Source organism: Chrysemys picta, chromosome 10 (genome assembly GCF_011386835.1).
Source record: "Chrysemys picta bellii isolate R12L10 chromosome 10, ASM1138683v2, whole genome shotgun sequence".
Taxonomy (NCBI): domain Eukaryota; kingdom Metazoa; phylum Chordata; order Testudines; family Emydidae; genus Chrysemys; species Chrysemys picta.
The window spans coordinates 72,430,681-72,458,525 of NC_088800.1; the positions used below are offsets into that span (position 1 = coordinate 72,430,681).

At 37.7% G+C, this 27,845-nt stretch overlaps 1 protein-coding gene across 1 annotated transcript; it reads left to right on the forward strand.

Moving 5' to 3' along the window:
• The first annotated feature begins 579 nt into the window (after positions 1-579).
• Positions 580-27,059, forward strand: LOC101943596 (putative short-chain dehydrogenase/reductase family 42E member 2). Its single transcript, XM_024102413.3, has 12 exons — positions 580-851; positions 4,142-4,539; positions 5,642-5,737; positions 9,867-9,924; positions 12,133-12,251; positions 13,305-13,380; positions 16,825-16,907; positions 21,049-21,186; positions 21,537-21,602; positions 21,906-21,969; positions 24,698-24,771; positions 26,223-27,059. The coding sequence occupies exons 2-12, from the start codon at positions 4,225-4,227 to the stop codon at positions 26,472-26,474; spliced, it is 1,341 nt and encodes a 446-aa protein (XP_023958181.3). The 5' UTR covers positions 580-851; positions 4,142-4,224; the 3' UTR covers positions 26,475-27,059.
• Positions 27,060-27,845: the final 786 nt, after the last annotated feature.

The following is a 27,845-nucleotide window of genomic DNA, read 5'->3' on the forward strand; positions in this document are numbered from 1 at the left end:
TTTTAGGTTTTTCTTTAACCTGAAGAAGTCCTCCATTAATTGTTCATTGTATTTAAAAATACTGGACATTCAAATACATACTTAACACTGTTCTACATGAATTGTATATTAAACTGACAGCCAACAGAATTTCACCCATTTTGGAGGGAGATTTTTTTCCCAGTGAGCATTTGTTTCAAATTATTTTCATCCCTCTTGGTATAATGGATTTTGTTGTGCATGATTCAGAGACGTTTAACATCTCTCGCACATTTCTGAGACTGTTACACTGCCAACCACATTGTTGGTGATTAACCATCTCCCCCGCCCCAACTATCCCTTTTACAAAGCGTCCCAGTGTCAGACACGTATATTAGAGATAATATGGTAGAACTTCATTGTAAAATTATTACTATATCAACAAAATCCTATAGTCATATGTGTGTAAAATATTATATTAATTCAAACGTGTGTAAAATAGCATATTAATGCTCCTCCGTGTCTCATCCTTGCTGCTACATACACGTAATTGCGTTAGATCGATGAGAGCTGCTCCTTTTTTAGGAGGCGCTGCGAGCAGAAATTAACTGCCCTGCGACTGAGGTAAATACGGCCACGGTGTTACCTGGAGTAGGTAAGCGAAGTGGCCACACGGTACGCTCTGGCAAACGGCTCTCTCGGGATCCTAGGATGAGGGGCAGTTTTAAGAACCCGAAAATCTGAGCTCGTTTGGGGAATACGCTTCACTGGGGAGCCCTGCTATGCCGGTGCTAATCGACATCCAGAGACAAGAGCGCTGACCCTCTCCCCCGCTTGCCAATGAGGACTCAGAATAATTAAATTTTAGTCTAACAACGAGGATCCTGCCCAAGGTAATTCCTGTTATCTGGCTATTTAAAATGGCAAATTGTTTGACTGTGACTGTGTGTACTGATGTACTTGATAGCTGTTATGCATCTATCACCTCTAGATTGCAGTGGGGAAGTTAAAGATGCAGCCACAGTACTTGGACCTAGTCGCACATAACCCTGAGTTTATTTACACTTATTAAATAGCCAGTCCAAATCCTACAAATTGACAGAAAGAGGAGAAAAGATGTACTAAGTGCTAGAAGCAACTTTTTTCTGACAGGGAACTTTGCATAGGACTGAAAATTCAGCGAGCACTTTCTAAAAGCCTCTGAAGCTGATGGCTACAGTGATACTGACTGTTGTTACACAAAATCCATTTCAAAACATCTTCCTTGTAGTGAATGGAAGATCCTTGAGGAGCTCTCTAGTTTCTTGGAGATGAGACTAGAAAGGCTTATTTGTGCTAGGTGTTAGCACTCAAAGTTGCACCCCTGAAACCATCTGTCCTGTATGTGTTAGGTTTGAAATTTATACAGTTCACCTAACTACATTTCAGATCCCTCCTTTCAGGCTGTCCTTATGCTAGAGGAAAAAATGATCAAAGGACAGCGAAAGGTTTGCTTAAAAATAAACTGTTTAATATGCACTTGTACAACTTAAATGTGTACAAGGGTATTTTGTATTTTTTTTTCTATTTTCAGTCCTTCCAAATAATTTCAGATATTGTCTCAATTTCGCACTTTCTGTGTGCAAAATCAACAAATAGAAAATGTAAAGGTTTTCTGTATAATTTCAAAAATATAAAAAATAGTGAAAATAGAATGCACAAAAGCAAACTAATCAAAGGTACTAATGATGTGCAACTTTATGTTGTCACAATGTTTCACAAAATTATAAGCAGTTATTTATTGCTGTAGAACTGAATATCAAGATTTATTGCCCCGAGGGAGATATTGACAAAAATGTGGATGAAAGAAGAATTCAAGATTTCTGAAACAAAACCCATTATAATTTAATTGGTGGTATATTCATTCATGTTTTCAGGCCTACAAACAGCTAGCCTAGAATTCCAGTTAACTGCATCAACTGCCAGTAGACTTTTGTGTTTTGAACTGTAACATTCTAAAAGCTAGATGAAGTTCGAACTCAACTGCACCCAATGAGTATGCCATCATTTGCATATGTGATGTTATTGGTTAATTTTGCTCCAGACTCCACTATTTTTTACCTCTAAGAAAGGAAATGCTAGAAATTACACTTAGAAAATTAAGTAACATCTAGTCCATCCCCTCAAGCAATGCACGAGTATGCCCTGAAATATAATCTCAAGAGTTTCAACACAGTCCATTTTTAAATGACTTAGGAATGAGGTTCTCACCACCTGTCTAGAAAATGTATTCTGCCATCAAATAGACCTAGATAAGCACCTTTTCTTGATTTTCAATTTAAAATATATTTTGCTCAATTTAACTGTACTATTTCTAGAAGCATACCATTTAATCAGTCTGAACCACGCTTCTCCTGCAACGTGCCACACTATTAAACAAGCTAAAATTCTAAGAGGATGGCATCATATGTGGAAGGAAATGTTGACTAGCAGTTAGAGCACAGTATTGCTGGTCAAAAGTTCTGAATCTATTCCCTTTTCTTCCATTGACTAGCTGTGTGACCTCATCAGATCATTTCACCTTCCTGTGTGTCAGATTCCTGCGTGTAAAATGGGTTAACACCTCCCTATCTTTCTGGCTTGTTGTGGAATTAATTTAATTAATAGTTGTAAAGTACTTTGAAATCCTCAGAAGGAAGAAGTTACCCAAGTGTAAAATATTATGATTAATGTTATTAAATTGTCAAAACAACTCTTCACAAGCACATTGATGTTTTGGTGGCTGTAGAGTTCTTTATGGTTATGACTTGAATTAAACTGATGTTTTGCTACTTGATTTGTTTGTCCAAGTCATTGGCATCATGTACCCTGCACTTTTGCTGCTAAGGAAACTACACATTTTTATATGATAGTAATTAGTATTTATAGAAATTCTCCCTTTTAAAGTTTCTAACATTTTAAATGAAGGTATACTTCCTTGGCCTCGTGTAGCATTCCTATGCAAATTTGCAAGGATCTCAAATAACTTATATCTTGAATATTTTGTTGAGAGATGGTGGGTTTATATGTGTAAATCCAATAATAATTACTCACGATAATTAAAAATGCTTAGACTCCATATTTTAAAATGCTGTACAAACATCATCTAATAGACCCTACTTATTTATGGATGGGAAAATAGTATCCTTGTTTCATAAACATGATTACTTACTTTACTTTCTAAATAAAAATATGGACACATTTATCTCTCTTTCTCTCTCTCTCTCTCTCTGAATTAATTAGTTTCCCTGCCTGAAAGGTGATGGATTGGCAGCCTTGTCCTATGTTATCCACAGTACAGCTATACAACAGGCAACAGCATTGCAAACTTCCTCACAGCAGCCCAATAACATGTTTCAACACCGACCACCTCAAGGGTTAAAACTATAAGTGCATTCAATACTTAGCTGTTGATTTTGAGGCATGGGCATCACTTTTCTCAGATTTTTCTGAGTGGAACAGTGCGTGCATATTAATGCTTAGTTTACTGAATTGGGGAAGTTTTCTCCTTTAAAAAAAAAATGTAGAAACAGGGTGTTTTCTGTTCTTTCATATTGGACCCTGATAGTTTAAGATTCCAACTCAACTTACGAGACCCTGAGTCATAGGCTATGTGAGTCCCAAAGGGCAGTTTGAGCCTTTGTGATGTAGACATTTGACCACCAGGAACTGAATTGAGGCCAGCAGACACAATTTGAATAGACAACTAAACAGCCATTTATCTCAAGATGACGAAGATGTTGGTATCTACCATTATTCCTAATTTTGACCCAGAATGTGGAACACATCAATCCATACAAGAAATTTTGGACACTTTCTCATGCTCCTTGACTTCATAAAATATTAATATTTTCCTCTCATTCTGTATGCTGCCATCTCTGTAAACGACTGGTCAAATATACGCAAACTCTGTGAGGCCTTTTCATGATACTTTTTTAATTTAGAAAGCACACATGGAAAAGTTTTAATTGTCAAGCAGTAGGTGACAGTATGTCAGGTTTCCCAAATATCACCATTTTAACATCTGTATAATGTTACAAATATGGTAAAAGCAAAGTAAACAGAAGAAAGCTATAAAAATTTAACATAAATAAGCTTTTATATTGATTACCCTTTGACTTGGAAAGACTGGTTAATATTATTTATCTTTATATCGTCTAAACAGGTTAAGATAAAGAAAAACATTGCAGCCCTGAATGGAGCTTTTTAACATGAAACTTAGTGGAATTATCTGCACCCCAGAGCACCATGGAGCAATTTTCAACATGGGAAAAAAAATGTTTTGTGTGTCTGGTGATAGAAAATCGTATCGCATGTAGTAGACATGACCCAAAACATATAGCTAATGGGGTAGTGCCCCCCTGGAGCCAAACATCTGACTGTAATCTGAACCGACATGCTGGAGCACTGAGTAAAAGAAGCATGAACACAGTAGTGACAGGAGGTGGAGGATACTTTGGATATAATTTGGGGTGTGCTCTTGCCAAATCAGGAGCCTCGGTTGTTCTGTTAGATATACAAGAGCCCATTTGGGAAATTCCTAATGGAGTAGTGTTTATCCAGGTATGATAAAAATACATGTTCACAACAATCAAATTAAGTTAATCTGTTTGATTTTTACGTAGTGTCTCAGCAGGACAGTTTTCACAAAACCCAGAACACTCAATCATAAATAACGTCAAATACCTTTTTAAAAATAAGACTCCTCCACAACTTCCACAGCACTTTAATCAATAGACTATAAAAAACATGTGAACTACTGTACTTACAGTGAGAAAGCAATGAAGTCTGGTGTCTAGAACAGAGTTCTATTCCTGACTTTACAAATAATTCTCCTTGTGACTTTGAGCAAGTCACTTCACCGATCTGTGCCTTGATTTAACCATCTGTAAAATTTGTATGATACTATTTCCCTATTTCACCGGGGTGTTCTAAAGCTAAAGGAATTAATTTTTGTGAAGTGTATTGCTCTCCTCGGAAGAAAGTTGTTATAATATCATCACAAAGTATTAAAATGGGCCTGATTTTCAGCCCCCGGCTTCCACGAGTGTGATAAATGAAGAGGGGTGGGGGCAGCTCCCTTTGATGGACACCCACCCAGCCAGTTAGCTGTAAAATACCTCTTGATAGCTGTTCTTTACTTGCTTTACCTGTAAAGGGTTAAAAAGTCCCCCAGGTAAAGAAAAAAAGTGGGCACCTGACCAAAAGAGACAATGGGAAGGCTAGAACTTTTTAAAATGGGACAAGAAACTTTCCCTTTGTCTGTTGTTCTCTGGGCTGCAGGGACACGGAGCAGCAATGCTATAAGCACTGCAGGAGGAATGCTGTGTAAGGTTTGAACCAGGTATGAAAAAGTATCTTCCATACCTAGAAGAAATAATTTGGATAGGGAATGTTTAGTCAGACGCTATCAGGTTCATTTTTTATTTTGACTTGTGGATCTCCTCTGTGCTTACACCTAATGCTTTTGTCAGCTACCAAGAGGGATTTTACAGCTAACTGGCTGGCTGAGTGTCCATCAAAGGAAGCTATCCCTCCCCCTTTATTTATCACAAGTGTATGCACAATTTCATGCATGCATTTTATGGGTAATAACAGCTTCATGGTAAACTCTAAACTGTAGTTTTGTGATCAGATTCAAAATATCTTTCCATATATATTGCAGGCTGATGTGAGGGATTATGATGCCCTATTTGCAATTTGTGAAGGGGCTGACTGTGTGTTTCATGCAGCTGCATATGGAATGTCAGGACTAGAGCAAGTGAGTACAATTATCTCATGTGTCTTTCTATCTGAATCCTTATAGAATCAACGTTAAGTTAGCATGTGAGATCTGTGGTTATCATAGCACTATATTTCAGATTTCTGAGCACTCCGATGAAAAGAGCAAATTCCTATCCCAGCACTCAGGTCTCCCAATAACCAGGCTTTTTACTTAAGTCCATCTTCTTCTCAGGTACACCAACTCACCACCCACAACACACCTCTTTTCTTATCCTGTGTGCAAGGTGCTTATATTAACGTCTGCTCAGTGCAGAGGATTAAGTCTCATGCTTAAACATACTCATGTCCATCTGTAGCTTCCATTCAACCTCTCTCACTGCCTGTTGTGCACAGTTTTAAGAACTCGCAGGATCAAGAGCACAATATATTGAACATCATAGTTTTAAAGAGCTACCTATCAAAAGTATTTCTTGAAATGTTTGTCTTTTTGTAAATTGCCAGTTATTTATGAATAGATTATCATATTAGTGACCATATCCAGCCTCTATCAATCACTTAAAGTTTTATTTACAGTGATAGTTAAGAAATATCACTTTTCTAACTTTGAGTGGTGAAAATTTGAGCTGTGGGTAATAAGAAGAGATTTAAGCCATTGTCTAAAATGGCATTAACCCAGTGTTGTTAAAAAGTGTAAGATTTCAAAACTTCTTTGCATGTTTCATCTCAGATTGATTACTCAGTTTTTCATTGAAAGTTAACATTTGAGTGTAATTTCCTACAGTTGCCTGCTCTTATAATAATCAATTCCACACCTTTCCCTACCCTGTGCTAATAACCAGTGGTCTGTAAACTACTCTGAGGCCTTGATCCTGCAAATCCTTGTACAGTACACAGCCCAGAGCACATACTTAATTGTGCCCTACCACAAGAGAGAACTGTGACTGTGCATGGGTACAAGTAAGTTAAGCACTAGGCTTAGCTGTCCACAATAATTGATAGTGTCAAAGCTTCTGCATATCTTCATCCTTACTATCAAGAGCACAGGTTAAAAAAGTGCAGGATGGGGAGAGAACAAGCATTTCTGAAGAGATGTGGCTTATATGTGATCCTCAGCATGGAAATGAAGCGCTTAGCATCACACTCCCCAGCTTGGTTCTACTGCTACTATTAGGCAGAGTAACTTGACATTTATTTGGGATTGGATGGCTCTGGACTCCCTGTTCTGTGCATCACATTTAACCTTGCATTTACCTGTGCAACAATCTGCACCTGTGCTGTACAAGATCAAGAAACAAATTATATTTTAGTTTACCCAAATACAAGTAAGAATCAAATATCAATGCAAATAATTATATATATTCAACACCATCTGCATATCAGAAAAATAGTTCCATCAATGTACATTTAAACAGTACATTTACTGATTATTGTAATTATTTTTTAAACTTATAAAATGCTCCCTTCTTTAGATCTCAGGACACATACCTGATGTTACTAAAACTTATATCGATACAAATAAATCATCTTCTATCATGCTAGAAAAATAATAATCTCCACAGATAAACAATCTACCTCCCACTCCTTCTTACTCCTTTTTTATTCCACATTATTCATACCTTGTCTACCTGCCACATCAGGCAGATGCCTGAATGAAGAGAAGATCCTTGTATTGTCCCCAAAACACCAAAAGACTCAGAGTCTCTCAGACTTGCTGAGGCTACAAATTCCAACTTCAATCACACCCCCCCCCTCCCAAGAATAACCTCCCACAAGCTCCATCCTATTTAAAGCATGTCTCAGCTGATCCTAACTGTCATGGCAGATGACATGAAGAGAGATAGCCTAGGCACAAAAAATATGGAACTGTATTGATCTAAACCAAAGCTTTGAATTGTTTACTGTGTAGTGATTAGGAACTCAGGAATCTGTTAAATAACAGATGTAATAAGTCCCATTTGCTAATACCAATTCACTTCAAGGACAGCTCATTGTAGAGTGCACTGTAGTAATTCAATCTAAAATTATGACTGTAAATCACTGTATCAAGATCCTAAAAAAGGTCACAAACACCTCGTTGAGTGCAGATGGGAGTAGGTACTCCTGGCCGCCTGAGTTCCAAGGAGCAAACAGGAATCCAAGGGAACCTCTGCATTGCAAAACTTGAACAAAAATTGAAGAAATCTCCTCAATAAAGGGGGCAGGAATCACCCCTGTGATAACCTCGAAATCCTTCAACTAAATCACTATTATCAGTTCCATCTTATCAAGATTGAATGTATCCAGCTTATTCTCCTCCATATCCCGGTCTCAGGCAGCTACTGGGAAATCATAGTTACCACCCCAAGTCCAATACTTATGAAAACAAGACACAGAGCAGTGTTATCTGCAAACTTTTAACACTGCAACTCAAACTGCTTGCGGGGTGGGGAGGGATAGCTCAGTGGTTTGAGCATTGGCCTGCTAAACCCAGGGTTGTGAGTTCAATCCTTGAGGGGGCCACTTGGGGATCTGGGGCAAAATCAGTACTTGGTCCTGCTAGTGAAGGCAGGGGGCTGGACTTGATGATCTTTCAAGGTCCCTTCCAGTTCTAGGAGACAGGGTATCTCCATTAATTTCATTTCATTTTCCCCCATCCTCTCCCCCCACCCCCCTCACACACACACTCTCTTATATACACTGACAAGGAAGACTAATAAAACTGAGCTTTGAAGAACCCCACATAAGTAGCATAAATTGTACACTACTTCCCTTTGCACCCTTCCAGGCAGGTAGGAATTAATCCGGTCAGGAACACTACTGTCCTTCCCAGCTAATGTCTTAAAATGAGTTAACAAAACTTCATGTTTAACAGGATAAAAGGCTATTGTCAAAGATAAAAGAATCAGCATGGACCTCTGATTGTTTTCCATTCCCTACAAAATAATCAACCTACAAGACCAGTGCCACCCAGAGGCATTCAAGCTAAATGATTGAAGGGCATCAAAGAAAGCTAAGGACTCTAAATGGCACCAGAGTTGTCTTGCCATAGCCTTCTGGTGTTGACAGTCTTTCCCAGAAAGGGAAGACTAGAGAACACAAACTCAGATAGACTGAAATCCTGCTTATACGAAAGTGTTGTAGAATGAAATTCTCAAGTTGATTCAGTGTGTTGCTGTGTACAAACTGCAGCTCTAGTTATAGTGAATTTGTTCCTTTAGTGTTCTTGTACTGGGGATGGGGAAGTGACTTCACTCTCTGAGGTTCCAAAAATAACCTGGGAGCAACCAAGGACTTTCATCTAGGAAGTGTCAGTGAAGTGCTGTTTAGGGGTTAGAGCACTGCATTAGGAGACAGGAGAGTAGGTTTCACAGCATTGCCACTGACTCAATGTGTGACTTTGGGCAAGTCACTTCACCTATCTGTTCTGCCCTCAGTAAAAGAGGGATAATGATACTTACCTACCTCACAATTTTGTTGTGAGGCTAAACTATTTATGTCCAAATCTCACTGAGTGCATATCATAACCGTAGTTAAGTCTTCCCCACAATCTCTGAGCTTACATTTATAAATATAAATATACCTATTAAAAAACAAAAATAATATACTCCAGCTAAGTTGATAGGTAGACTGAAACCTGAATTAAATTATTACAATCGCTGCTGTATTTAAATTCGCAACTGTCCACAATTAGTAGGTAGAATATTGTCAAAGCTAAGAAAACTTGTCCCTGATGTATGATCCTTAGAAAGAAACTGAGGGTTAAAATAATAATGTTAAAAAACCCAAGCCTTCTTGAATAAAATAAAATACTCCCCAACACTTTAATTAAAACAGCAACATAATCATCTTTGCTAGACATTATAGTTTAATTATTTTGTCACTGTACAGCACAAATTCACTGAATAGATACCTCTGAATACAGAGAACTGACCATTGAATTCCTACTGTAACATGTATATTTAAAATCCTCCTTTCTGTATGCTTGTTTTAGGATACATTGTTACATTTTTAAATGAAAAGTCATTTTGAACAGAAAAAACAAAGCGTTTTGTTTCAAAAACATCAAAACAGGATGCAAACCAATTATTCCCAGAAACAATTTTTGTTTTAAAAATTGACAGACCAGCTCTAGGACTGAATGTAAAGTGTGAGATTATTCAGATACTGTACAATCTCTCTTTTTCTAGCTACAAAAAGAAAAGATTGAATCTATAAATGTTGGTGGGACAAAACTCATAATTGAAGGTATGTATCTAGATGTCTCTTTGTGTATTGGTATGGCAAGCTAATATACCATTCAGTAAAAGCTATTTGGCATAGTTAAACTATTTCTTAGTATATATCTTATATGGAAAATGTCATTTGTTTCACACAGTACTAAGACAGCACACCTGGGTTCTGTATTTGTCTCTGTCTCAAGACATTCTGTGTAAACTTGGCCAAGACACTAAAGCCAAACAGCCACACTGGGTGCTGGAGAACTGTGCAGGGGCAAGCAGGAGGAATCTATATTCATCCCACCCAAGCTTCGGAGTAGGCTGCTCCATAGGGGCCACTGGACCCTATGTTTCCCTAGCCGTGTTGTCACACAAACCTCTTTCACAGAATTAAATTAACAGAGGATCCATGTACTGTTGGACTGAGATTCATTTGCTCAGCAGATGGATCTAACAAATCTTTATTAAGGCAAAACCCTCAGCAAGTAATGATCAATTACTCACAAGTAGGAAGCTCCCTGTGCCATCACAGTGGCCTCCAGCACCAGACAACACAGCTTCAACCTCCCTTTTTACATAAACTTATTTATAACTTTTAGTTATCTTTTTTATACATATGTATTAGTCTCTCATTTCCATGTTAACTCTCCTCCCCCATCAGTACAGGTTTAGTGTCAGTTCAAACTGCTCTTTCCCAGCTTTCTAGTTACTTTATATTTTATTTTTCTCACAAACATGGTTATTCTGCAATTTCTTACACATGCACAACACTAAACATGATCACTAGCCCCAATCCTACATCATCCCAAACCCCCTCACTCGGGAAAAGCTGAGACCATTTCGGAGATGCCATTCCCCACCTCCTGCACGCTCTGCACAAAGCCACCAGCATCCCCTCACATCAGGATGACATTATTAATCTCTCGCCACTTCTTATCAGTAAAATGGATATAATAATACCTCTCTCCTTCATATGGGTGTTGTGAGATTTGAAACAATTATTCAGTGTATGAAAAAGGCGTTTATATTATCACATAGAAGGTGCTCTGTTAGTGCCAGGATTACTTTTATTATTACTTTACCCTATTAAGACTACAGATATCCACATAAGTGAAAGCATCCCTTTTATTTTACTTTGTACCTGGAAACTCCTTACCCAAACTCATGTTTGTTTTTCTTAAATTTTAGTCTTTTACCAACAATCTCAGGAAAATTATGATAAACAATTTTCAGATTCTCTCATTTCCAGATATGGCTTTTCAAACTGAATTGCATACATTGTGGCTCAGCTTCTGTACCTCTCTTCTTTATTCCCAAAATATAATGACATTTATGCTGCAAAAACATGATTGGTTTGTACCCATATTCTGCCTGTCTGTGACCCCTTGTACAGCTTGTTCCTCTCCCCTCAGAGTATTCTTCTCAAGAGCTGAGTGGAGGTTAGTAGTATTTGGGGCCACAATCAAGGGCGTATCTGCTCAAACATGGAGATCATGCCCTTGGATCCCTAAACTCTGCTCCTCAACACCCTCTCCAGCCATGGAGGACTTACAGAACATTGTGTCTCCAGAGGTTTGTAGGAAAGCCAGAAAAAAGGAGGAACAGTTAGTTCTACCCCTTGATTGCAACCTGGCAGTAGCTTTTCATTAGCATGTTTAGTCTGACACAAGAATTAGCATTCATTTATTTGGAAGGAATTAACTATTTTCATAGTTTTCAGAGCAGTTCTTCCTGCTATCATCCTACTAGCTTGTGAATATATAGTGGGCTGGCATTAGAGTAGTTGTGCTACTTCTATCGTAGTTAACTGGGGCCCAATCCCCTCTCCTAACAGAAAAGTTCTAGCCCTCTACAAAACCATAATGTTCAATTACAGGATATTCAGTCAGAATGTGATGCCAAATTATAAAGAACTTGGGATCATTTGAAATGCATAGAGTTACAGTATATAAATGTAAGATATTATTATAAATTCCCAAACAATCCTAAAATGGAAAGATTACTCTTATAATATATGTGACTGTTGTTTTAGAAAAGGCTTATTTCCTGTTCATGCAGGTTGCCAGTTCTGTTCATTCCCTCTGAAGCATCTGGCATTGGCCAATATCGGAAGACAGGAAACTGGGCTAGATGGACCTTTGGTCTGACCCAGTATGGCCATTCTTATGTTCTAGGTTATTTATTTTCTTATTATTCCAATTTCTATTGAAATAATTTACTTTGCATATCACTGCAGTCTGCAAACAACAGAACATCCCCAGATTGATATATACTAGTACAGTGAACGTGGTCTTTGGAGGGAATCCCATTGAAGATGGCGATGAGGAAACTGTGCCATATTTTCCACTAGAAAAGGTATTTTGCCTGTACTATTTGTTCCATGTTTTCTCTATTTTATTGCTTTGCTCTGTTATTTCTGAACAACATTGGACACAAAAGGATAAGAAAAAAGAAAAATCTTCTGTTTTTTAAAATTGTATATAGACACCATTTGAGAACCAATGTAATTATTTTAAGTAACTATTAGTATATACTTTGCCATCAAGGCCCAGAATGTAGAAAGGAATCCATGAGGGTCCTTATGCTCATGCAGAGTCCCATTGTAGTTAATACAGATCAACAAGGATATAAAGGTCCCCTTGTATGGATTAGGGTCTATCTGAGTCTTTATATTAATTATTTTTATTTATATACCTGTTATCTGTTTTCTCTCTGGTCAAATATTATTATCTATTTTCAAAATCAATGCTGAAATGGAAAAACTGCACTTTTTATTATGGGATCGTTGTCTTTAATAAGAAAGCAAACATTGTCAGTTCATGTAAATTTTTATTTTTCCTATCTTCTCTTTCCATTAAAATACTTCTCTTGATATAATGCAGTGCCTAGCTACCACTATGATTCATACACTATAGATGGGCAGACAAAATAATTTTTAATAATGTTATTCTGAATAACTTGGGGGGGAGGAGTAAACACTTAGTAAATTAAGCTCACACTACAAGAAAAGCAAACACAAGAATTCTCATCTAATCATTAACTCGTACAATAAAAAATCATAAGTATTTTGAGTGGTTTTTCTACTACTACAGAAACACATTCAAATTTAAAAATATTAAGCAATTAAAATCTGAGTAACACTATTATAACAATATTTTACATTGTTATAAGATTTAAAATATTTCTTCAAATGGACTACAGTTAACTGGGTATCCAGATTCGTACAGGCAAACCTGTCTGCTTTACTTATAAAACAATAATTTAGGCTTTTTAACCTAAATTAGTACCCCCACAACTTCTTAATTTTGAGAAGCTGTTACAGAGCTGATGACAAGAAACCAGTTTGACAGAAGTTTATTTGTGTCATTTACAGAGTATATATATTTGCTCTTATTTTTTTTTTTTTAGCATATTGACCATTATTCCAAGACCAAATCAATTGCTGACCAAATGGTACTAGCAGCTAATGGAACTCCAGTAGCAGGTACTTTTCAATTAATATTAATTCACTTCAGCCATTAACACCATACTGGGATTTATTACTTCTCCTGATGTGATATCTAACTGACATGTATATATGTGTTTTCCTCGAGTTGACAAGATCATTGTGGATAGTTCTCTGACAATACCCACTCAATGTGCAGCAGCAGTCAAAAAGCTAACAGAATGTTGGGAATCATTAAGAAAGGCATAGATAATAAGACAGAAAATATCATATTGCCTCTATAGAAATCCAGGGTATGCCAACATCTTGAATACTGAGTGAAGATGTGGTCACCCCATCTGAAAAAAGATATATTGGAATTGGAAAAGGTTTGCAAAAGGGCAACAAAAATGATTAGGGGTATGGAACAGCTTCCGTATGAGGCAAGATGAATAAGCTTGTGACTTTTCAGCTTGGAAAAGAGATGACTAAGGGGGGGGGGATATGATAGAGGTTTATAAAATCATGACAGGTGTGGAGAAAGTTAATAAGGAAGTGTTATTTACTCCTTCTCATAACACAAGAACCAGGGGTCACCAAATGAAATTAATAGGCAGCATGTTTAAAACAAACAAAAGGAAGTATTTCTTCACACAATGCACACTCCACCTGTGGAACTCTTTGCCAGAGGATGTTGTGAAGGCCAAGACTATAACAGGGTTCAAAAAAGAACTAGATAAATTCATGGAGGATAGGTCCATCAATAGCTATTAGCCAGGATGGGCAGGGATGGTGTCCCTAGCCTCTGTTTGCCAGAGGCTGGGAATGAGCGACAGGTGGTGGATCACTTGGTGATTGCCTATTCTGTTTGTTCCCTCTGGGGCATGTGGCATTGGCTGCTATCGGAAGACAGGATACTGCACTTCTGGTCTGACCCACTATGGTCATTCTTATGTTTTATGTTCTTATACTCACAGATTTATAGAAAGATACCAGAAAGCACAATACCAGAAAATTAAAACATTTTCCCTAAAAATAATGTTTACAACTTCTACGATATATATGATACAACACTTACTTTTGAATACCATCATTTCTTTAAAGGGATAGAAGAGTTAAAAAAATAAACCTTGTTTAAATGAATCATATTGAAAGTGTTGTATGACATAAGTAAAGATGAATGCTGATTAAAACATTAGTTCTACAGTTATAAATTAAACTTTGCAGAAGGCATTGATATTTAGCCTGGAATTATTTATTAGGGCTTCCCAGAATTTTCCATGTTGAGGGAGTCAGTTATACACTTGAACACTTGAGCTCACCTGTGAGATACTATAACTATAACTACCAGTTCAATACAAATCAATGTAAAGAGCAACATGATACCATGTGACCAGGTGACATTGAGTTAAATTTAGCTGTGGACAATTTCCAGAAAGGGCTTTTTTCATCTGATACTTGCGAAGTACTACCAGTGGCTAAGCTAATACCATAAAAAGCAACAGAGAGTCCTGTGGCATCTTTAAGACTAACAGAAAAGTATTGGAGCATAAGCTTTCGTGGGTGAATGCCCACTTCGTCACATGCATCCGATGAAGTGGGCATTCACCCACGAAAGCTTATGCTCCAATACATCTGTTAGTCTTAAAGGTGCCTCAGGACTCTCTGTTGCTTTTTACAGATCCAGACTAACACGGCTACCCCTCTGATACTTAGGGCTGGTCCACACTAACCCCCCACTTCGAACTAAGATACGCAACTTCAGCTACGTTATTCACGTAGCTGAAGTCGAACTATCTTAGTTCGAACTTACCGCGGGTCCACATGCGGCAGGCAGGCTCCCCCGTCGACTCCACGTACTCCTCTCACTGAGCAGGAGTACCGGCGTCGACGGCGAGCACTTCCGGGATCGATCCGGGATTGATTTATCGCGTCTAGACAAGACGCGATAAATCAATCCCAGAAGATCGATTGCTTACCGCCGGACCCGGAGGTAAGTATAGATGTACCCTTAATATAATACCATGAATGTTAAAAGATATTACCTCACCCACCTTGTCTCTCTATAACTTATTCCATGTCATATGTATTATATAGCTATTTAGCAGATTAGGGCTATATCTACACTGCGCACCTTACAATGATGCGGCTGTGCCACTGCAGCCGTGCCATTGTAAGGTAAGCAGTGTGGCCTCTCTTTGTTGCCGGTGACGAAATAAAACCACCCCCAACAAGGGGCAGTTGCTTCATCGATGGGAGAGCCTCTCCCACTGACGAAGCACTGGCACTTTTCATTGTTAAAACTTTTGTCATTCAGGGGTGTGTTTTTTTTCACACCTCTGAGCGACAAAAGTTTTAATGACAAAAGTGCAGTGTAGACATAACCTAAGATGGTTCAGTCATTTTAAATACAGTTAAACATTTCAAACATGAAACTAGGATTTAATGTCAAGTATCTGAAGAAGTGAGGTTCTTACCCACGAAAGCTTATGCTCCCAGTACTTCTGTTAGTCTCAAAGGTGCCACAGGACCCTCTGTTGCTTTTTTAGGATTTAATGCTATATCAAGATTAGGTACTTCACTTCATCAGAGTCTTGTGATAGTGTATTAAGAATTTAATTATTCTGATATGATGAACTAGATCAGTGGTCTCCAAACTTTTTTGATCGCTCACCCCATCAGTAAAAAAAATTTTGAGCACACACCCCCTGCCACACCGAAGCAAAAAAAAAAAAAAAAAAATCTCGGACTCCCACCCAAACTGCCGAAGGGGGGGAAAAAAAAGCGCTCCTCCTGCCACACACCCCACTTGGGAGAACACTGAACTAGATCACCAATGTACTGTGGGAAAATAGGGAGATGGGCCCAATCTTGCTTCCATAAAAGTCAATGATAGTTTTGCCATCAACTTTGATGGAAGCAGGATTGGGCCAAATATTCGAAGCCTTCCATCTATAAATTAATGGTTCAAATCCAGCTCATATCTCTAGTGACTGAAAGCCAATGCTTCCTGATCGTGGTTCGTGGTCTATGTAAAATTAGTTTGGTGAGCTTATTCCAATTTTTTTTTTATACTAGTTCACATCACAAAAAATATTGGCACAATTGGCATTCTTTTTGGCTATCTTAATGCAGAGATCAAAGACTATATGGACAAGGGATTGAAATACTCAGTAACTGCTAGAGGGAATCCTTCCAAATCAGAGTTTGAAGCACATTGGCAAGGCAGTTTGGTGAATTTTTATATTGCTACTGTCTGTTTTGTGGATAAAGAAATAAACTTTGGGGGGCTATCAAGCCAGCACCTTCCACAAGTACTAATTTAATTTCCTTTTTTAAAAGAAGATGAAAATCATTTACTTCAAAGTAAGTTCTGCACATGGAGTGGCTACAGCTTTGGGCCCTCATTTTATATGCATTTGGATATTCATAGCCTATTAAAAAGTACCTGTAATGTAGTAATATGAAAGTCATTTGAGAATCACATTTTATCATATATCCTAGGAGGTGATAAGCTCCGTACATGTGTTCTTCGCCCACCAGGCATCTACGGACCAGGAGAGCAAAGACATCTGCCACGAGTAGCAGTATTTATTTTATTTTATTTTATTTTATTTTATCAGTGCAACTTTTCATTAATATACAATAGCATTTATTATAATTAATGTCATAGATTAATTGGCTAGTTGTCTGGAAACAGCTACAATCTGCTCTTAGTTTTTTAAGACATTACAATTAATAAAATAGCACATGCTTTACAAAGAAAATATATCTTTAAAGAATATACGGTAGGTACAAAAATAGTCAATAAAGTCATTCTTCATCGCAAGCAAATGTAAACTTAGCAATTGTACATTGATTTGAAATACCGGTAGTTTAGAGCTTGTACTGTAATAGATTCAGATCCAGATATATTTCAGACTTCACTATGCAACTTATACTCATAAGTTTTTTAAAATATTAATAAAAGATGATACAGCAAAATATCTTATTTCCAGCATCAACCATTAACGACTTTCATTATCCAATGAATCAGGCTAAGGAGTTTGAAATACTTTCTAATTCAGTAGGTTACTAAAGGGCAAACAAAGGTGCCCATGTTTACTTTTTTTCCCCTTGCTTTATTTTAAGTGGTTGGTTTACTACAGTGTTAAGAAGACAGAGTGTGCATGATTACAAGTCACTTGTTTTGAGGGCAGATTACTCTTTAAAGTTATGTAGGGCTCTGAATAACTAACATCTGTATTTTTCATAGGAGCAGGGGAGGGTTGTGCTAAAATGTAGGGTTCAGGCATGATTGATAGATTTAGAAACTGGGGTGAGAAAGTTATTCCTGTACAGCTGATCTCATGCTAACCAAGGAACTTGACTTCAGAGATGGAGAGATACAACAAATCATTCCAATAAAATATACAAGATAGCCATAAAGTAATTTTTCTGTAAAATATATGGCATATAAAATACACATGCTGGTGTGTTGTGGTAAAATAGTTTTATCGATACTCATGTGAGGTGGATTGATCACTCATGAGTAACATAACCATCCCAAAATTATGGTAATAAAACCTTTTTGTGACACCATCCTATTATATACAATTTGTATATGCCACATATTTGACACAAATGATGGGATGGAGTAGTGTATGTAATTTATTTAATTACAGCATTTTCTAATTAAATTTTATATATAATATTATATATATATAAACTTACTATGGCTTCTTCATTTTGTTGTTCCTTTTTTCCCATTCTCTGTAGTGTGTCTGGTGTATATTTTTTTCTTTTATGTCTTTTTCAAACTCTGTTTTCCTTCATTCTGTTCAATAATTTTTAAAATTTGTTTATTTTATCTACAGCTTTTCCTGCAGCTCTCCTTTGTCTTCAAGACTCTCTTCTGATTCTTTCATATCAGTTTATTATTTTTCACCATTTTTGCTTTCAGCTGACTCCTCTTTTTCCCTCCTTTCCCCAAGTTCACTTGTCCCTTCCCTTTCCCACCTTTCCCTTTCCTCATTTTTCTTTCCTGTGTTCTCCAATCCTTCCTTCTGCCTAAAACCCCTTCACTCTCTTCTCAGTGATTCCAGTTTTCCTCACTTTCCCCCTAACTACCTCCAAAACCCCTCATTCTCTCTCCACTTGCCCCCTAACTCTCTCCTTCCTCATGTTCTCCAACCAACCCACCATCTCTGAAGGTCTTCAAAGTACCCCAAATCTCTCTTTCTCTTTCAATCTTCTCCTATCTTTCATTTCTGGAAATTTTCTCCTCACAATCCTCAATCCTCTTCACTGATCTGCAGACCTCCTCCCTGCTTCCCACATTTCCTCACACTCTCCCCTCATTTGTCCTTAACGTGCCTTACACTCCTTTCCCTGCCACTGTCCAAAAACACTTTCCCAACTCCTATTCATTTCTGCAAAACCTCCTTCTCACTTCCCCCAAACTCCCATCCGCTGCTCCAAAGACCTACTCACACTTTCCCCTCAATTCGCTGTCTATTTAATACATATATTAGTACTTATTTGGCCCGAGAGTATCTGTGCCTCCCAAATACTTATGGATTTATTGCCACCAAACCCTATGAGGTAAAGAAGTATTTGTTTGCATTTTGCATGTGGGAAATTAAGGCACAGAGAGAGATGTAAGTTACTTGCCCTAGGACACAAAGGGAATAAACCCCAGATCTCCTTAGTCCCACTCCAGTGCATTAGCCACAAGCGCATCCTCCCTTTCACTATTTCCCAAATCACCTCACTTCCCTTCCATTTGCACTCAAAAATATTTACTCCTCCTTTCCTTCACTGCTACAAAATCCCCATTCCCAAATATTATTCCCAAACTCCCTCAGATATTCCTTCCCTTCACTCTGTTGCATATCCTCTGTTCTCCTCACTATTCCCTAAATCCCCTTTCTGTCTTCTCTCACAATCTTCCAAGCCCCACCTACTTCCACTTCTCATTGTTATCAAACCTCTCATTCCCCCGACATTCTCACTCTTCGTTCTTAAAACTCTTCACTGCCCTCTAAACCCTCTCACTCTCCTCTCCATTCCCCACTGCTCCCAAGCTCCACCTCAGTCTCCCTTCACTGACCCTCAAACCTCCTTTCTCCATCCCCTGGCTGAATCCCAAATCTCCTTACTTTCCCCCTTCCACTGACCTACAAGCTCCCTCATTCCCCCACTCCTTCTCCCTGTTAAAGCTCTCAGGTTTTAAATGCCCTCCCCTTGTGACATCCTAACTCTGCCTTTCCCAACTCAAAACTGCTACCTCTAACAGGGCCTGTGATATCTCCATGACAACCAGAAGCCAGAGGGAGCCACATTGTGTATAGCAGAGTGGCAGGGGGGCAAGGATCATAGGGTGCAATGGAAGGCTGCTAGCAGTTCCAGGACTTAAAAGAGGCTGGGGACTGGCATAAAGGAACTGTCAAGGGCATGTGGGCATGGGGAGTGTCACTGAATGTCTCCTCAAATATCAGGCCTGTCACCAGCTGTTTTCCATTTGTAGTTTAAGTGATTTCAGTTGTACTGTCCAGGAGAATAGTTATAGATCTGCATGAAGCCAATTTAAAAAAAAAACAGAACTTTAGCAGAAGAAACTTCTTTTCTAGTATTTCACTTAGGAGAGTAAAGCAGGTAGCAAATCTGCTGTTCCTTTTGGATGTACATGGAACAAAACCATATGTAATTTATATAAGAATGCTAGAGAAAGTAGCATATGTTTAAATAATGCACTAATGTGAGACCATTTATAGATTCATGTAACAGCTGCTATGCAAGTGGCCCTTTTCCTACATATAGCACACACACACCTGAAACCTATAGAAAATAATAGAAGACATATATGCAGTATGAAATACATATGGCCTTTCCACACATTAATGTGGCACAAGGCCACAAGAAGACAAGAGAGCAGAGAACACTTTAAACAATGTGGGGTTAATTTCTTTAGCCTATATAATTCAAGGGAGGTTTCGGTTGGACTTTAGGGAAAACTTCCTAACTGTCAGGGCGGTTAAGCACTGGAATAAATTGCCCCGGGAGGTTGTGGAATCTATGTCATTGCAAATTTTTCAGAGCGGGTTAGACAACACCTGTCAGGGATTGCCTAGATAATACTTAGTCCTGCCTTGAATACCGGGGACTGGACTCAATGACCTTTTGAGGTCCCTTCCAGTCTTAAACTTCTATGATTCTATAATTTCCCATTTTCGTTCAGACTACTAATCCTAGTCCAGTAACTTTCCTAGAGGCTATTAATGCTTCTGAAGAAAGTTACCCCTTTCTCACAATAATACACCTAGCAAATTGTCTAACATTGTAGGTGGGGATGAGGATGTTCCCTCCTGACTGTTTTAAGTGATCGGCTTACTTTCTGGAGCATGATATTTGATTACTTTTAGCTTTGTTTATTAACATGTTATTAAATTATCCAGATCTATTTTTAAAATCTGGCCACAGTATTTGATTCTATTTCTGTTCTAATAAATGACAAAAAGACAATCTAGACTAGAAGTCTCAAGCACAGGATTTGAGTCATACATCCCCTTAGTAAATAGCAACCTTTTTCATTTTTGATTAAGCGTCCAATCCTGGAGGCATGGAATTTGGTGGTAAAGTTCCCATTGACTTCAGTGGGAGAAGGACTGGGCTCTGTTTGATGTACTTTTTTTATGTGCAAAATTAAGCCACATCCTGCAAGGATTTCCTGTTTGTATGTTTTTGCAGGTTAATATTCAGAAGGGGCTGTTTCGCTTCAGGTTTGGGGACCCTTCTGCCAAAATGAACTGGGTTCACGTACAGAATCTTGTACAAGCTCATATCCTGGCTGCTGTGGCTCTTACCTCTGAGAGGAACTATATAGCTGTAAGTAAAAAAAAACAAAAACAACTGCAACACCCTATCTAGTTTGATATGTTTAAAATGAAAATAGCTATAATCAGAACAGAACCATGGTACTAGCTCTTAACGCTCACATCATGGTCCTCCTGTGCATGGCCTTTGCCCTACTCTATTGCTAGGGTGACCAGACTTTATACAGAATAGTTGTTAATTGAAACAGAATTTGGGTAACCTGTTGATCTATATATACACTTTTATTTATATTGCTATATTATTTACAAAATCAGTACAGATATTTAAAGAGAGAATGAAAAAATGTCACTCCACGCACAGTATCATGTTACTAAGTTGTCCTTTCTCTGTCTCTTTAACAGAGTGGTCAGGCATACTACATAAATGATGGCAAGAATGTCAACCTTTTTGAATGGATAACTCCACTAGTATGTAATACATATATTTATTTCAAATACAATACAATGAATGTAGAAAAACTGTAGGCCCACATTTTGAAAACTATATGTGCAAATATGGATGCATATATCAGGGAATTGCATGCGGTCCACCATTCCTTTGTATGTATACAAGTTCAACTTTTGTGTACACATTAGGGGGTTTGCATGCTCATCTCAGGTTCAAGAGCACCTTTCCAAATGTTAGGCTTAATAACTAATTGAAGTCAGGACAATGTGTACCGGAATAAGCGAAAGCTACCTTCTTGGTATATTTATTTTAATCCCTTTCAGTTTGAAAAATTAGGTTGCAGTCCACCATGGATACGTATTCCTACTTGCTTTGTTTACGTAGCAGGTAAAATATTTTTATTTATCTTTCTGTCTATCCTGCTCTCCTATCCATATTATCTGAATGCCATGCATTGGTTAATTTTGCTTTTTTACTTTTTCTCTGAGTTTTTATTTCCATGACACTTTTGTAAAATGCAAGATTGAACAGTTTTAAATTGTGCAATTCCAAAAGTAATTGTTCACTAGCTTTGTGACAATTTCGTTTATATGACACGTACTGATGAAATTCACCCGTATGAAGAGAGCCAACACAAGATTTATCCATCATTTAACTCTCACCTAAAATCTCACTAGGGCTTAAGTGGGAATTAAGAGTTCTATGAGCCTTGTGCAGGCTTCCTGAATAGAGGTAAAGTTCACAATATGAATGTAAAAAATTACAGGTAAAAAACTTTGGCCTCATTGTATACTCTGAAATTGATGTTTTTAGGGCTGTCAATTAATCACAGTAAACTCACGCAATTAACTCAAAAAAATTAATCGTGATTAAAAAAATTCATCGCAATTAATTGCAGTTTTAATCACACTGTTAAACAATAGAATACCAATTTAAATTTATTAAATATTTTGGATGTTATTCTACATTTTCAAATAGATTGATTTAAATTACAACACATAATACAAAGTGTACAGCACTCACTTTATATTATTTTTATTACAAATATTTGCACTGTAAAAATAATAAAATAAATTGTATTTTTCAATTCACCTCATACAAATACCATAGTGCAATCTCTTTATCATGAAAGCGCAACTTACAAATGCAGATTTTTTTTGTCACATAACTGCACTCAAAAACAAAACAATGTAAAACTTTAGACCCTACAAGTACACTCAGTCCTACTTCTTGTACAGCCAATCTCTAAGAGAAACAAGTTTGTTTACATTTACGGGAGATAATGGTACCTGCTTCTTATTTACAATGTCACCTGAACGTGAGAACAGACGTTCATATGGCACTTTTGTAGCCGGCATTGCCAAGTATTTACATGCTAGATTTGCTAAACATTCGTATGCCCCTTCATGCTTTGGCCACCATTCCAGAGGACATGCTTCCATGATGCTGGTGATGCTCGTTTACAAAAATAATGTGTTAATTAAATTTGTGACTGAATTCCTTTAGAGAAAATTATATGTCTCCTGTTCTGTATTTTACCCGCACCCTGCCATATATTTAATGTTATAGCAATCTCAGATGATGACTCAGCATATTGTTTGTTTTAAGACCACTTTCACTGCAGATTTGACAAAACGCAAAGCAGGTACCAATGTGAGATTTCTAAAGATAGCTCCAGTACTCAACCTAAGATTTAAGAATCTGAACTACCTTCCAAAATCTGAGAGGAACGGGGTGTGGAGCATGCTTTCAGAACAGGGCCGGCTCCAGGCACCAGCTTACCAAGCAGATGCTTGGGGCGGCCACGTCGGAGAGGGGCAGCACGTCCAGCTGCTCGGCGGCAATTCGGCGGACGGTCCCTCACTCCTGCTCGGAGCGAAGGACCTCCCGCCGAATTGTCGCCGCAGATCGCGATTGCGGCTTTTTTTGTTTGTTTGTTTGTTTGGCTACTTGGGGCAGCCAAAACCCTGGAGCCGTCCCTGTTTCAGAAGTCTTAAAAGAGCAACACTCTGATGCGGAAACTACAGAACCCGAACCACCAAAAAGGAAAATTAACCTTGTGCTGCTGACATCTGACTCTGCTTTGGATCATTATTGAGCAGAACGCATCATCAGCATGGATGCATGTCCCCTGGAATAGTGGTTGAAGCATGAAGGGACATATGAATCTTTAGCGCACCTGGCATGTAAATATCTTGTGATGCCGGCTACAACAGTGCCATGCAAATGCCTGTTCTCACTTTCAGGTCCCACTATAAACAAGAAGCGGGCAGCATTATTTTGTTTGTCGGACCGATTGGCTGAACAAGAAGTAGGACTGAGTAGACTTCTGGGCTCTAAAGTTTTACATTGTTTTATTTTTGAATGAAGTTATTTTTTGTACATAACTCTACATTTTTAAGTTCAACTTTCATGATAAAGAGATTGCACTACAGTACTTGTATTAAGTGAATTGAAAAATACTATTTCTTTTATTTTTACAGTGCAAATATTTATAATAAAAAATAAATATAAAGTGAGCAATGTACACTTTGTATTCTGTGTTGTAATTTAAATCAATATATTTGAAAATGTGGAAAACATCCAAAAATATTTATATAAATGGTATTCTATTATTGTTTAACGGCATGATTAATTGCAATTATTTTTTTAATCATCCAATTAATCATGCTTAATGTTTTGAATTGCTTGACAGCCCTAGATGTTTTCCTTGCAATGCTGAATTCTGCATCTTGTACATCCCAAACTCCCTCTGACATCTATGAGAATCTCGGGTGTGAAACAAATGCAGAATCCAACCTACAATGGCTTGTTATCACTATGTTTTCCAAAGTCTTGTAGTTATTTAATCAATCTACCAGGCCTACATCCAATCATACAAACCCTTTATTCATATAAGTAATCCCAAGTAGGCCCCTACTTTATGGTACAAAAATAGCAACAATCCAACCCATCTTACTGAAGCAAGTAGTGCTACCGATTTCAATTATTTTGTCCATCGTTCTTTAGCAATTTAAATTTTCTTTAACATTACCTACATGAACAGTTATACTAAAATTACAATATTTTAGTGGTTTACTATTGTTATCTCAAATAGTAACTTTCTGTTTCACAGCCACAACAATGGAATATCTGCACTTGGCGTTGAAACCAGTTATTGAATTTACACCTTTGCTGACCAGAAATGAGGTAAAATATGTATCTTTATAAAATATCTAATTAAAATTTGCAGGAAGCATGTTATATTAATACTGAGGGCACAATGTTGCAGTAAGCTCACAAAGAATTCACACAAGTCAAATAATAAAACTCCCCGTCTGTGCTCTGTCTTTAACCTGCAGTTTTCATGGAAAAAATAAATGCCAGCCACAATTTGGGCCATATAGTATATTCGTTATTAGAAATATGATGTCTAAATAATTTCTGTCCATTTAAACACACTTGTATTATTTATGTTGTTATTTAATAATTCCCAAGAAAATGTAATTAAGTTATTTTTAGAAAACACAAGCAAATAAGAAGCAATGGTTTTAATCTGTACCAGTAATTAAACATTGCTAAATAATTTGCGACAAAAAAGAAACAAATCTCAACAATCTCTTGGTAAAATGACAAGTAATTATTTCACTTCATGTGAGTAACTAAAAATTGCTATGGGAAGATCATCTTCACTATTTCTGCAAGAGGAAGATCTTCTGATCTGACTTAGGGAGATGTGTGGTGCCAAGACGCACCACCCCCATCCCATCAATGTCTTCCAATCCATCTTCTCAATGGATTAAGTACAAGGTTGGGACTGCATGGTTTGGACCTGGAGCCAGGACCAAGAGTGGGAGGAACCACTTGCCACAGAAATCTTCCCTTCTGACGCAACAGATCTCCATTAGGGCATCCCAAGCCTACCATAATGCTGCTTACATTTTTAATTTCTCAGCACTTGCCCCTCTCCACCTCTTCAAAAGATGGGAGAGAGACAGTCACAAGGAAGGATGGTTCAGTGGTCAGAGCACTTGCCGGGGCTTGGGAGATACATGTTCATTTCCATGCTCTGCCACAGACTTCCTGTGTGACTTTGGGCAAGCCAATTTAGGGTCAGATTTTGAAGGTATTTAGGCACCTAAAGATGCAGATAGGCATCTACTGGGATTTTCAAAAGCATCCAGTTGCCAAGGCACTTCTGAAAATCCCACTAGGTGACTATCTGCATCTTTAGATGCCTAAATATCTTTAAAAATCTGGTCAGTAGTCTTTCCTCAGTTCCCTATACTCCCCTCAGGTGTAGTGAAGATAAATATTCTAAAGATTGTGGGCACTCAGATATTATGGTAATGTGGGGCCATTGAAGTACAATAGATGGATGGATGGATGTAGGGTGCCTGACCAATAGCACAGCGAGATGCTGCTGGAAGATAGCAGCCTCTGCCTTCTCTACAGACTCCCAAGACCCTCCATTTGTGAGGACAATTTGAAGGAGAATGTGAGGTATGTCCATGGGAGTGTACAGTTTGGCCCAAAGTTATTTTTAATTTGAGAATTTGCTTTTCTTTCATATTCTGTTGTGCTACCATTCACATAACAGAGTTTTGTTCACAGTTTGGAATGTATGCAGCTCTTTGACTGTTGGTTCTTTTGCCTCGTAGGTGCGGAACATTGCTGTGACTCACACATTCCGAATAGACAAGGCACGCAACCAGCTAGGTTATTATCCAAAGAAGTTCACGTTTGCCGATTCTGTGGACCATTTTATTAAAACAAGACCAGAAAACCAGAATCATCACATCTTCTTTAAAGTCATACTTTCCTTAATTGGCAGCTTTCTAAGTTTGATGTTTCTTTCTTTTACATTGCAAGACCTTTCAATTATGCATTTTTTCAAAGAAAACCAACATTAACTTACGTTTCCTGAGCATTAATAAACTGGCTTGTAATCAAAGTATAGTCCTCGGCTCACATGGGCTGCATTACTCTGCACCAGATATTAGCTCCGATGTAATAGGCAGTTATTTTTAAGCTTAAACTAAAAAAAAGACGGCACATCAGTAAACCTTCTTAAAAGGTTCAAATAAAGTATAGTAAGGTCAGAAGGCCAGAGGTGATCACCAATGACAAATGCAGAAGTCAAAGCTGTTGAATCTATTTGTTTCACACCAAAAGGGCTTCTTTCCAAACTGCTTGTTGAAGTGGATGACAAACTAGAAGAGAAGGAACTAGAGTAAATCTGCAATACTGTATCAACAAAGACAAGCACAGCTAGAATAAGGAGAAAGACTGACCAGACCTCTTGCCAATGCATGTTATTGCAAGGAATACAGAGAAGCTGGAAAACAGAACAACAAAAGTGAAAAACAGATTCATGTAAACAATACACAATGCACACAAGCTGTACAGAAAAGATGCATGCAATGTAATTTTTTTTTGTGAATTAGCTGTATTGTGACACTGCATAAGAGGTGAAATAAAAGTGTACTTGAAATTCAGCATGTATTAAGGCTCTCTCACATGCAGTGAGTGACCTTCATTAGCATTCATTCATAATGTCCCACAATACCAGGAGGACTTCAGAAGTAGTGTCCAATTGTTGATGCACTTTGTTCTAGTCCATAGTTAAAGTACCTAATTTCATGGGCCAACAGATACCAGTACAACCTCTGTGTACCTTAATTATATTGAATATTATTAATGAAATAACATTGTTAAGTTAAGGAAATGTCATCATCCTGTACTGCATTTATGCCAGACATTTTTAAGGCTGAAATATGGATGTCCTGTTTGTGTGTATCCTTTGTCTCTTGACAGTGATGCAAATGTTATGTTATTGGACAAATAAGTATATTATAAAAACTATTTAAACAAGAAGGAAACTTTGGGAAAAGCCCACACCCATACACTGTCATTTCCTCCCGCTTTGTTCTACTTTCTGTGAGTTACTAAGGCTTGTGTCTTCCTATGTGACCATACAGGACCTAGCAGAATGGAGACATAATCCTGACTTAAATAATAACAATGGTATTACATTTCCTTTTCTTTTTCAAATGATACTTAATAGTTCATCTATTTTTATTGGTCCTTGGCTGGTGTGTATGAATTTTGAGATCACCTTGTATTTATACATTTAGCCAGTTCATGAAATAGGACTTTTTTCTGCAGCACCTCTTTTAAATTGACTTTTCTCTTAATTATTAAGAGAGGTGATGTGTCAGTTGTTTGGTTATATAGGTCCTTTCAGCTGCTAAAATTAACATCATACTTACTGAAAGATTGTT

What these genes read in the sequence shown, in the direction of transcription:
- LOC101943596 (XM_024102413.3), top strand. Translation starts at nt 4,225, where the DNA reads ATGGAGCAATTTTCAACATGGGAAAAAAAATGTTTTGTGTGTCTGGTG. An exon ending in CATATTTTCCACTAGAAAAG is followed by an intron (nt 12,252 to 13,304) that starts GTATTTTGCCTG and finishes TTTTTTTTTTAG; the next exon opens with CATATTGACCATTATTCCAA. An exon ending in TTGCTTTGTTTACGTAGCAG is followed by an intron (nt 21,970 to 24,697) that starts GTAAAATATTTT and finishes TCTGTTTCACAG; the next exon opens with CCACAACAATGGAATATCTG.